The sequence below is a fragment of the Malurus melanocephalus genome, unplaced genomic scaffold, assembly GCF_030028575.1.
Source record: "Malurus melanocephalus ecotype Western Australia unplaced genomic scaffold, MMel_1.1 scaffold_560, whole genome shotgun sequence".
NCBI lineage: Eukaryota > Metazoa > Chordata > Aves > Passeriformes > Maluridae > Malurus > Malurus melanocephalus.
The window spans coordinates 69,811-82,749 of NW_026623792.1; the positions used below are offsets into that span (position 1 = coordinate 69,811).

General features: G+C 50.0%; 1 protein-coding gene across 1 annotated transcript in view; it reads right to left on the reverse strand.

Annotated features, from left to right (window-relative positions):
• The window catches only part of EDA (ectodysplasin A), a gene marked incomplete at its 5' end in the record, with an annotated part of 59,827 nt that extends 46,889 nt beyond the window's left edge, over window positions 1-12,938 (reverse strand). Inside the window, one exon of the mRNA XM_057382262.1 lies at window positions 12,912-12,938. Coding sequence (XP_057238245.1) covers window positions 12,912-12,938 — 27 coding nt within the window. The remainder of the gene's footprint in view (window positions 1-12,911) is intronic.
• Between the last annotated feature and the right edge of the window lies 1 nt (window position 12,939).

Sequence of the window (12,939 nt, forward strand, 5' to 3'; positions counted from 1 at the left end):
GGGCTCTGCTGGGCAAGAAAACTCTGGAAAAATGCGAGGAAGAACCTGCTGAGAGAGAGGGATGAGGTATGGGACAGCTTTCCAAGAAAAATGGAAGCGGAGCTGGCTCTGCTGCCTGAACAGCAAAGGGGAAATTAAGGAMATGAGCAGAAAAGGGGGTGGAAYGAGATGATCATTAARGTCYTTTTTGACTCAAACCATTCTGTGGTTCCATGACAACACAGACCACAGCATGGATGCCCCATCTCCTGAAAACCCTGGACACATTTTCCACCTGGAAAAGCTCCTTGACTTCATTAAAATCAGCTGCTAAAGCTCACGCCACAGGAGGAAGGACAGGGACAAAAGCAGCCGAGGGACAAAGACCCTTGAAATGAGTCTTGGTGAGAAGATGTGAGGTACACAAAGGTTCCCAGGGTTAAAACTCTGCTTTTTCCTGCCTTTTCAAGCACATAATCACTTGCTTTAGTTGCTAGAGACGCCTCCCTCCCTGCTCTTGGGGAATATATTGTCTCAGCAGGCAGAGGGGGATGAACTCATCGTGGTTTCCCAATCCTGACCAGGGGCTCTGCGAGCTACTGGCAATACATATAATAAGTTATTATGCAAATAAAAACTGGACTCGGCCAAGGGAAATATGCTGGCTCTTCAAGTCCCATCTGCATCCCAGCAAGGATCTCAATGAACTTTAAAATCCTTATTGTCACCACAATGGGCAATATTATATTCTAGTTTGGATCTGTTCCTTCGGAGCATTAGCTCTCATTTGGAGATATTTTTAGATTTTCCTATCCCACTCCTCATTATGAAACACTGAGCTGCAGATTGATTTATTTCTTAAAAGCAAGTTGCTGTTTTCCCAATAACAGATTTAACAAATTTGTTCCACCTGTTCAGCTATGCTTCCAATGCCTTTTTTGTGGTTTCATTGAAGTTTTTTTTAATCCAAACCTCAAAGCCTCTAAACTCAGCATTAAAAGACAAGCTCAGCATCATCACTACCACTCACAATTCAAATGCTGCTCCAAATTACTGCAAGCTTTCATTTGTAAGTCGATACAGACAGCAAGATTATGGAGCTTAATGGCTGTGGGCACAAACACACGCTCTTCCAAGGGCATTCTCCTACTGGAAACCCTGCCTTGGTGGAACAGGGACTCGCTGCCTCATCCCCTCCATCCTCCTCCCTCACCCCAGCTGACCCTAACCCCCGACAGCAAACAGAGCTACTGAAACAGAGATTAAACCATTCTACACATTAAATAATCCTATATTCACCAGAGCCCCTCAGCCCAGTGTTATCCATTGTTTGATGGAAGAAACTGTGGTTGCCAAATCCCTGGAAGGGTCCAAGGCCAGGCTGGAGCAAACTGGGATAGCAGAAAGTGTCCCTATGGGAAGGGGATGATCCCATCTTGACCCACCCCACTGCTTCTAAAAACAGTTTATTTGTTTAAACAACCTCGTTTTGTGCAGCCTTAATTAACACYTGACCATAGGAGACATCTCAAAAGAGTAATTTTTAGCTTTCCCAAACCATTCCTCAGCAAATATTTTAGGAGCAACATTTCAGGGCAGCGATTTCCTGGTGGGTGATGGGAGTGCACAGGTGTGCACAAGAGCTGGCCAAAAATGCTGCTTCATTTATGCACAAATGGTTCTGCTATGAAGATTTCAGAATGGAAAAAGAGAAAACAAGGATCCTGTACAAAATAATCCAAATTCTTCCAACTGGAGAATGTCAGCACTGTGCAAAGGTAGCAGAAACCTGAGAGCAATCATGGATTAACTGAGGTTGGAAAAGCACTCTGAGATCGAGTCCAACCATTTCCCCAAGCACTGCCATGTCCCCAAGTGTCACATCCAGCTGTCAAATCCCCACAGGGATGGGGACTCCAGTCCTGTCTATGCCCAGGCTGGACAGCCCCGTCCATGAAAGGTGTCCCTTGAAGCCTCTGGACCCACAAAGTCCAGCCCTGCTGATCTTCTGCAGATGCAATCATCAGCACCTCCTGAGCAGCCTGACAGACAACAACCCCAGCAGATCTTGGTGAAAAMACCCTTGAGAGGCCCAAACTCAGCCCAGCCCAACGAGCAATTCCTGATGTCCAAAACGAGCGGCGCAATTCTCTGGATGCAAAGATAAATCGAGTGACTCCCCATCCTCCTGCAACTCCAGCTGCCACACACATCTCCACTGGCTCCCAGCCAGCAGAGCTCCCTAAATCACTCACCCTGTGGGGTGAAGCCATGGCCACACCAAGCCCAGCTCAACCAACCGACCTAAAAGCCACCACAACAGAAGCTGCCGGGGACACGGGACCAACAGGGCATCACAGAGGACATGGCCAATCTCTTCCATCTCTAAACCGCCATAAATTTTCCCCACAGAAGCTCAAGATCTTCAAACCCAGAGAAGTTGCCTTAAAAAAAAAAAACAAAACCCAAACATCCAAGCATTGCCCTGGGTTTTGTTCCATCCCAGGCGTCCGTCAGGCTGACACATCCCRACACGAGAGCCCAGGGGCCAAAAGGGACACGGGGACATCCAGCTCAGCCACGGCTCCTCCTGCTCCCAGACCTCTCCCCGGAGCACAATTCCCTCCACAACCAACCTCTTTACCAGCAGGAACATTGCAGCCTGGTCCCTTTCAGGGTAAAACCAAAAGTAAAGACCAGGGCAGGCGGATTTCTGGMGCGGCAATAACTCCGGCTCTGTTCTGAGGATGTCGGGCATATTTCATGGGAAGATGTCAGCTCCTCACATTTAATGCTGACACTGTCATTTGCCCTTCAGCGAGAAGAAAGGCATGTAAGCAACACAAACCAAACTGAAATTTCCCCACTGCAAAGCATTCCTGCCAGGAATCACAATCCCAGTGTCATGTTTCTTATGCCCTTCCTTCCACAATAGCCCTCRAAGGCCGCACTTCCAAAGTTTTACTGCTCAGAACTCCACATGCCAGAGTTCACAGAGCATCCTGGACACCCTCTGGACCAGTTTCAGGCCAGTGCTTTTCTATATCAGAGTGAAATCAAGGGGAGCAGCTGAAACAGGACCAAYATTACCACTTTATTCCTGATTTTTCATGTCAAAATGCCCCTGCTTTCTCACAAATGCAGTTTTGCTTCATTCTGCAAACACACACAACAGCCAGGACAGAGGGGACTTATGAATGAACACGAGACACAGCACCTTCAGAGAAACATTTATTCCCATTTATTTCCTATTTATTACCATTTAATAAGATCAGATCCAGCCCCGGCACAAGGGGAAGCCCAGCTGGGGTGGGGGCTGAGATGATTTTTGGGGTCCCAAGAAAGGCCGCCCCTTCCAAAGTCAGTTTTTACTGCCCAACCCAATTGTTTTCCATGAGTTGTTTCTAACTCACCTCTTCACCAGCCTCTAAGAGCCTCATAGAAGTGAAAAGTTAAAACCATTCCAATCCCAGTGTTTTTAAAACTGATTCAGGCACTATCTCACCACACTTGGCYTCGCTCCAATTAACCCCTAAATGCCAAGGAGTCAAACAAAAGGCAAAAATCATTTGTTATCTCCAAGCTGCATCTGCTGACAAACCCTGCAGTGAGGTTTTTGTTGCTATTGTTCTCCAGGTTTGGGCTTTTTGAGCCCTTCATGATAAGAAAATTGTTCGGTAAATATGTCAGGAGCCCTTCCCTGTCAGCCGTCATCGCCTYGGGGTGTGATTGCTGCTCACAGACATCAAAATTTTTGCTATTTGCCAGATTTCAGAGAGCAAACTTGGATCCCCTGGGAGATACCTGGCGCTGCTCTGTGCACCAGCAGCAGCAATTTTTAACTCCTTCAGTACCTGATCCAACTTGAAGCCACACGGGATCTGACTGAAGGGTAGCTGCCCCAACCACCCCGTGAACCCTCATTAGCAGAATTATTATTTATAAATTGGGGTTTCGGCATCTTCAGAGATGGGGAAAAAAGAGTTTTCAATCAGAAGTAGCCAACAGAGAAGCTCATGGTCAGCGAGGTAGGGGGACAGGAGCCCAGGGGTCTCTGGGGGTCTTCTCCTGAGCCCACCTGCACAAATCCGGGCTCAGAAACCCTTTTTTAGGAACAAACTAGTTAATGTTCCAGCCCAAATCCCCCTGGTCCAACATTTAGGTACCAAASGAGAAGAACTTGAGTCATTCTCAGCTTAATGCAACCCTGACTTGTCACCTCAGCAAAGGGATTGCAGAGGGACCCTGCTGCCCTGATGTGAGGTGCTGCTGTCTGGAATGGGGTGAGGGTGGAGGGAAGGGGATGAAAGCATCACCAAGAATCCCCAAATTCCCTATCACTTCCAAACAGCCCAATTATTCCAGAAAGCAGGAGAAAAGCTGCCCGCCAGCATAGGGAGGAAAGAGTTGACAGCTCTTTGCTGCATCCAGCGTCATTTTCCTTGGCAAATCCAGGCTGTTGTTGGAAATGTGAGCCAGAGCTGAGCCTGCAGGAGCAGCACTTGGGATTTAACACTTGAAGACCTCAACATCCCAGAGCTCATCCCACAGCTCCATCCCAGCCAGGACACCACAGAGCACATCTGGAATTGGAGTGCACACGACCTGCCAGGCACCTGTGTTKGAAGTCAAATCCTGCTTTTATTAGGAATGTGCCAGCTCCCAGAATCTTAACAGTGGTACAGGGATTCTCCTGCCCCTCTGCTGAGCCCAAAATAAGAACCAGCCCCTGAGGACATGAGAGAGATGCACCAGACTGAGCCTGGAGTGCTGGATTCCACACCGGGGATCCAGGGATTACAGCAGACAGCATTCCAGCAGGTGCTGAGYGTGGAGGTTTCTCCCATCTCCTAAGCAAAATCCACCCTGCCAGCAAAAGTTTTGGGTTTTCTCTTGCTTTCAGCATCTCACCAGACATTGAGCCAAGATTAGTGCTGAGCGTCCAAGCCTTCAGCTCAAGGGCTTCTCCTGCACACATTCCCTYTCCAGAGAATGGAGCACAGAAAGGATTGGGATTTAAAACTCATCCCATTCCACTCCCTGTCACAGGCAAGAACACCTTCCACTATCCCAGTTTGCTCCAAGCCTCACCCAGCCTGGCCTTGGACATTTCCAGAGATGGAACAGCCACAGAACCTGTGCCAGGGCCTCACACCCTCACAGGGAACAATTCCTTCCCAATATCCCATCTATATCAACTGTCTTAGTTTAAACCCATCACCCCTTTTCCTTTCACTACCAAGTCCTGCACAGTCCAGGAATCAATGTTCTGAGCCAAAACAACTCCTGTCAACAACAGGAAAAACCTCCAAGTCGGCAATAAAGATACTGCTCAAAAGAAGATTTAATAATCCTTTAAAACTGACAATTAACAGCTTTAAACTTTGCCTACCTGCCCTCCTAGAAAAAAAACCCTTTTGACCTTAAAAATCTGTCAGAATTTACTCCGACGGCACACAGAGGTAATTTCTGGTGGGTTTCCCTCGCCCTTGGATGGGATGTTCCCCCTTCCCAGCAAGAGTTAACACCCCAGACAGACRGAGCAAGCACCAACAAGCCCATCCACAGCCCCAAGGCAGCCAACTACTCATTGAGTTCATTATCACTCAAAAGACACAAACAGCTGCAGCAGAAAACCCAACTCTTTTCTCCATCCTGCTCTCTAAATGCACCCCATCAGCTGCATACCCAGCGATTCCCAGTTTGATTCCATTTTTCTGCCAYGGGTTGTGTTTTATGGAAACGTTTTATGGAAAACGTCAAGATTCAAGTTTACCAGGCAGAGACCTCCTGCAGCCCCAGGAACAGCAGCAACTRCAGTGAAAAACTAAAATAAAAACCTCATTTTTGAGTCTGAACTGTTTCATCCTCTCGGGTTGGCAGCAGTTCCAGCTGCCAGCTTTAAATGCCTTATCCTATTTTCCTATCCCATGGGAAAATTAGAATAAAGTGTTGGTTAAGGGTAGCAGTAGCTCAGCGACTTGTTTGAAAAGTTGAAGGAAATAATTGCTCCAAAATGATTTCCTGGATTAATTTTACTGAGCTTGGCATGTGGGGAGGACTGGAAGGATCACAAAGGTCTGTTTAAGGCCATTAGTGCCTGCCYCACATCCCTGGCCCCACACTTCCCTGGGAAACCCAGAGAAAGCTGTTGCAGCTTCAAGGATCAGAAAATATAAGGAAGAATTCAAAGATTGACTAAGTTTTTGAAAATACAAATATTGTTATCAAATAAGAATGAGATTCAAAGATTTTTATTTGATTTTTTTTTTTCTGGACAGGGCACTGACCTTCTCAACTCTCTGGGGAGGAATGCCAGCATTATCCAATTAAAATAAGAAATGGAAAAGGGAGAAGAGACAACAGGGAAGATGTCCTGAGAAGCTGTGGCTGCCCCATCCCTGGAAGTGTCCAAAGCCAGGCTGGAGCACCCTGGGATGGTGGAAGGAGTCTCTGCCCATGGCAGGGRATGGAATGGGATGAGCTTTAAGGTTCCTTCCCACCCAAACCRGGCTGGAATTATGGAATTAAGCAGCACAATGGGGTCAGTACAGAACCCAACACAGCAGCTCCCCACCCTCCMATCTGCAGACAATTTGCAAGCACAGAGCCTGTACCTGTGCCCAGGTGGATTTTACTTYCAGTGCCAGCTCATGAAATGATGTCCCACTTCCCAGCCTCCCCCCTCCAAGTGCTTTGTGCCTCCRGAGAGGCTGAAAGCCCAGAGGTGACAGGAATTGCAAAAAGGGATTAAAGGACAAAGGARGCACTCAAGAGACATCACCCCGATTTAACCCCGGTGTCAGGGATGGGATTTAACCCCTGGGACACCGGCACTGCCCAACAGGGGAAACAAGAGCCAGAAAGGGTCTGAGATCCCAAGGGCCATGCCAGGTGACCCTTCCTCAGATCCTCAGGCCAGGTGACAGACACCTCAGCCATGGTGTCCATGTCCTGCCACACTACACACTGAGCACAGCCCCGTGCAGCACAAATGACTCCTTGGCACTTCCATCATGTCACACCACGGTCACTGCCACAAAGCCACCGAGCCAGCGGCTCCCACCACAGCAAAACCACAGGACACGGACCTTGCCCATGGACACAAACCCACACACGATGGACACAAACCCTCCCCACAGACACAAACCCACATATGATGGACATAGACCCTCCCCATGGACACAAACCCACACACGATGGACACAGACCCTGCCCATGGACACAAACCCACACACAGACCCTCCCTACGCAATGCCCCCTCGTGTCACGCAGTGCCCTCAACCCCAACACATCCCAATCCTGATGGGATCCTTGAAATTCAGCAAATCCTGGTTTTCTGCTGCAAGAGCCATCCCCACGGATGGAGATGAGGTGCAGCCAGGCAGGATCATGCTGGCAATTCCGTTTGGAAGGCGTTACAGGGCTGGCACCCCATCAATGGGGTCCTGCATCATTAGGACTTTGCACTTACACCAGCGTTTCATTTGGGCTTAGGGAAAGAGCTCGTTTCCATCCACACCCATCTGGGAACGATTATTCCTGCTCTAGTAGCATCCAGGCCCGACTGGCATCAGCACCATTAGCACACAAACCCAGAGTTTAACGAGAGAGCGCTTGCCACTGCAACCGCCCCATAAAGGCACTTAACCACGGGAAAATTGCATCCAAATCTCCCACTTAACCACATTAAAGTTGCATCCAAATCCCCCATTTAACCATGGTAAAACCGCATCCAAATCTTCCACTTAACTACGGTGAAATTGCATCTGAATCTCCCACCTACCCATGGTAAAACCGCATCCAAATATCCCATTTAACCATGGTAAAACCGCATCCAAATCACCCATTTAACCATAGTAAAACCGCATCCAAATCTCCCACTTAGCCACAGGAAAATTGCATCTGAATCTCCCTTTTAACCAGGGTAAAATTGCATCCAAATATCCCACTTAACCACGGGAAAACTGTATCTGAATCTCCCTTTTAACCAAGGTAAAACCGCATCCAAATCTCCCACTTAACCATGGTAAAACCGCATCTGAATCTCCCTGTAATTCCTCTCATGCACAATGGATCCTGACAGATTACACCTCTTCAGAGACACATTTACTCACTGCTTCACATCCCCCAAACCCCTCACAGACCCCGTACCTTCCCGCAGCCAGACACCTCTAAAAATAACATCCTTCCCAAGTGTTGAAAGATATTAAAATATAAAGCCATTAACATATAATAAGGCTGGAACGAGAGCTCCGCATGCTCTGAAGCTCTCAAGGTTTGGCTTCCAGTCAAGAAAAATATATTGGATTAGTCTGAGAGTGAAATTAGGCTGATGTGCAGTTTAATTAGCATTACAAGACACTACATGTGTATGGGAGAGCAGGGAAGATTTATGTTATTATGTGGTAAGGAAAATAATGTTAAAAGGTTAAAATAATATGGGGTTGATAGAGCAYTATTTACTCTGGGGTTAAGGGAAAGATAACTTTGGAATACCACTGAATGTTGTTAAAAACCCACGTCTGAGGGTTTCCCAGGGAGCTCATCGAAAAATTGTGGAAAAACCCTGCAATTTGGTCATGGGTCAGTCAAACACTTGCTCTGGCAACAACATTCTCCATCAAGGAACTCAATGCTGATAAAACATCCTGGTCCTTGCACAAAGTCACAGCTTCTATTCTTCATGGGATGAGTAGAAAATAGAAATAAAGAAACCCCAGCTCAGCTGTGGAGGAGGACAGGGGACAGAAGGAAATGCACCCTTGCAGCAGCATAAACCTGGAAATAAAGGCTTTGGGAAGGTCCTGATCAAGTTGATCCCCCATTGCAGAGGGGTTGGGCTCGATGGCTTTGAGAGGTCCCTTCCACCCCAAACCCTTCTGTGATTCCACAATTCCCAAGGAYCAGCCCCATCCCCCCACACCAGGAATTCACCCCACAGGAGAATGCACCTCCAGCCCTTGGGAAGAGCTCACACTGGATTTAATTTCCCAAAGGATGCAGCACACCCCGCAGCCACTGAATGCTCCTGCCACACCGCAGCATCCTAACAGGAGGAGTTCTGGATGCAGACCAGGTTTTCCATGGAATATTCATAGGCACAGTAGCAGCAATATGAGAATTTGAGTTGTGAATGAAGGTAACCAGAGCCTGACATTTGCCACAGYGCTCTGCAGGCTCCCTTCATTGCCCTCGGAGAGCTTCCTCTGGCTACAAGCAGGACCACAAAGTGGAATTTGTGGGAAAACCCACCACGAGGCACATCCCTCATCACCATCATMCTTCTGCACACAGCCAGCCTTTCCCTAACCTGGGATCAGAGCTGTGAAATTCCAACACACAGGCCCTGAGCGGGATTTAAAAGATCTGAGCCCACAGCACCCTGCTTCCAGAGGAGGCTGACACTGSAGAAGCATTTCCAGCACAAGCTCTGCTCAGTTTCCAGCACATTGGGCAGGTTTCAGCTGGGATGCAGGAACCAGACACAGGGATGGAGATGCACAGATGAGCTGCAGGTATGCTCAGGGTGGGAGAAGCCTCTGGAGCAGCCTCAACACATTTAGAGCCTTTGTGCCAATCACACCCAGTACTGCCTCTTACTCTGGAGCCAGAACTGACAGAAAAGGGCAAAATAACTGCAATTTCACACTGGTGAGGGAGAAGAAAGGAAGGAGTTCCCCAATGTAAGGGTGGTGAGGCCCTGGCACAGGCTGTTCAGAGAAGCTGTGGCTGTCCCTGGATCCCTGGAAGTGTCCAAGGCCAGGCTGGACAGGGCTTGGAGCAAACTGGGGCAGTGGAAGGTGTCCCTGCCCATGGCAGAGGGTGGCACTGGATGGGCATTAAGGTCCCTCCCAACCCAAACCATTCCATGATGCCATGAAAACAATGCCGAGGTCAGGAATGCTGATGTGGGCACTACTCCAAAGCRGGAACATCCCTTGTTGAAAAGGTGAGAGGTGGAGACTGGCAACAGACACCTTGGCACGGGGAAGGCGAAATGCCAGTAACCAAATTGCTGCTCAGCACATTTTTTTGGATGACTCAGCACCTCCCCTCCCTCCCCCCACCAGCTGCAAGTGCCTCAATAATTAGTTTGATCTGACAGAAGGCTGGCTTTTGATCCTACTCCCAGGCTTTGGCAGTTTTTGTCCCCATCTCAGGACGCTCTCAGGGCACACACATCACCCAGCATTGGCCAAAAATCAGATTTTGGCAGAAATGTAGCATGAAATGGAATTGGTTGGAGAAAAAGCACGGGAAYAATGCACTGCACAGCTCAAATATTGCAAGGATAATATTTTGACAGCAAAATATGATTTAATTTAGGCACAAAATSCTCTGAAGGGACACAGTGCCCTGATGTGGAGCTCCATGAGCAGAGCCTGCCTGACAGAATCCCTCTCCCAACCCACAGCACACCCATCCGAAGGGATTATTCGGATTTTACACCACCAGCCAAGGCTCCACCACTCCCCAAACCCTCTCTCACACCTCTGAGCCATCGAAGAGTCAATGAATTAAAGCAGCTTTAACAAACTCCTCGTCTCACAGCCAACRCAGTGATGCAACACCCGGCGGGTTCTGGGACAAAGATGTGGAACTACAATGCCTCAACCTCTGCCATGAAAATCTGCCCTTCTATCCCAAATGAGTTACATATTTGGATACCCTGTGAGATAGGGACGCAGGGCGTTATCGAGCTGCCAAATCTCACTCCTGTCATGAGGTCATTTCTGGCACGTGGCCAGGTGAGGTTTCAGCCAAAATCTTAGCGCTGACCATTGCTCCCCATCCTTCCCCCCACACTCCTCTTCCTCCTGCCTCAGGTTAGGAAAGGAGGGGGGTGGAAATAAAATAATTAAAAAATAAAGAGAAAAGGATCAGAAAGTATCTTTTGGGCTTAAATCAGTTTGTACAATCACAACACACACAATCAGCACTTGGCCTCTTCACTGAGGACACCTCAGCAGCTGAAGGCCATTTGAGGGCTCACAGCACTGTGGTCATTGGGATGTTGGGTCACCCCCCAAATKAACCCTAACTCTGACCATAGTCCCCAAGAGAGAAATATCACCAATCCCATTTCCTGAAATATTTATTTAGTCATTTCAGCCTAATTTATGCAAGCATCACATGTATGGGATCACACTTTGGGTTTATCAGCAGCACAGCTTGGAAGAGCTGCTGGGAGCCCCACACRTACCCCAAAGCTTGACGATAACTTTCTAAATAAAGCTGTTTGCAAACCCCTTATTTCACAGGGTTTTTAATCACTGAAGGGACGCACTCACAGCACCCCAGCACRCTCAAAGTGCCTGTTTCTATCGGCACATCGACTCAAGGCAGAAAAATCAGCGAGAAACGGGTGAGCARCACTACAACAAATCCCATTAATCACACGTTGTCATGTCCCCAACTGGAACGGCTCAGGATGCCCAGCCTTCCTTCCCCATGTCCCTAGCACCAGCAAACTTTCTCTCCAACCCAAGTGCTTCAATGTGCCCCAAAGAATATTTCATTTCAAGCTTGACAGGCCAGATGTAGAATAAAGAAATAAATAATTAGCGTTACCTTATCTGGAGTCCGTCAGTTGCAGCGAGCGACGCTCGGAGCTCCGTCCGCATCCAGAGACAAATTATCTAACGCTGTAATTTATGAATGCCTCAAGTATTTGCCCTGGTATTTCATTATACACTCGCTGGAAAGAAGAGCTCGAAAGACTAAACAGATCCAGCACGATAATACGAAAGGCACTCCAGCCTCCCGCTATTCCAACACAACCCAGGAATCCCAGCACGACATGAAACCGCTCCGGCTCACTTTGTGTTGACACTGCTCGAGGGGCAGCGAGGGGAGAGCACGGAGCGATGCCCCGGGAGCTCGGCTTCCCTCCGGTTCAACGCTGAGCTCGAATTTATTATGGGAAGCAGCGGGATCCGGGCAGCGAAGGAAGCGCAAGCCCGGCTTTCCCGGGGGCAGCCGAGGCCGGCGCGGCGGAACGGCTCCCGCTGCCAAGTGGGAGGAAGAGTTCCAAACTCGCCGCTTTATCAAAGCTATTTTCGTCCTTCCCCCCACACGCTGATAACCAGCAAGGCGAGGACCGCCGGGGTGCCGAGGCAGGGCTTGGCATCTCCCCACGAAACCCCGCTGCGACCCTGCGGCAAAGCCACCCGGCACCTTTGGGGAGCGGGCCATCCGCTCGGGAGGCTCGGAGGGGAGGAAACTCCTTCCTCCAGCTTATCCTGCTCGCAGCGAGGTTTCGTGCCTGGAAAAAATGAGCTAAGTTTGCGAGCGGAGGCCCCAGCTCCGTTCCGGCTGTCCCAGAGGCTCTCGGGACAGGCGACCCCACCAGGGGCTGGGGACACCGGCGGGGACAASCGGGAGGCTGCTGCCCACCTGTCCTGCACAGGCAGAGGAGCTGCTGCGGGGGGGACACCAGGGCATCACCCAAAAGATGATGCACATGGGTTGGGGGACAATTGTAACACGAACGCAGGGCAGGAGGAGGAAGGGGAGCGAGCGGAGGCCGTGCGGGACCGGTGTCCACGGCGGGTGCGGGGCCGAGCCGTGCGGGGCTCCCCGGCCGCAGCACCCCGAGCCCGGGGGGACCCCGCAAGGGCCGGGACAGAGCCGCTACCCCCGGCCAAGGCTGGACTGTCGGGATACACGGCGGGTCTGTCGCGACAGGGAGATGGCGGGCAGCAGGTGGAGCGCAGACGGCCCCGTCACCCCCAGCCCAGGCGAGATCCCCCCAAATTCACCGCGCACTGCGAGTTTGAGGGGTCTTTCACCCCTTCTTCCACCAAACAGCCCCGAGGGGCCGTTCCGAAGCGCCCCAGGGCGCGGCACCCGAGCTCGGATAAGGAGCCGGGGGATGGCCCCGAGCGGCGCGGAGCCCCCGCGGTCCCCCCGCCCCCGGCCGGACCCACCTGCTGGCGCCGCTCCGCGCCCTCGGCC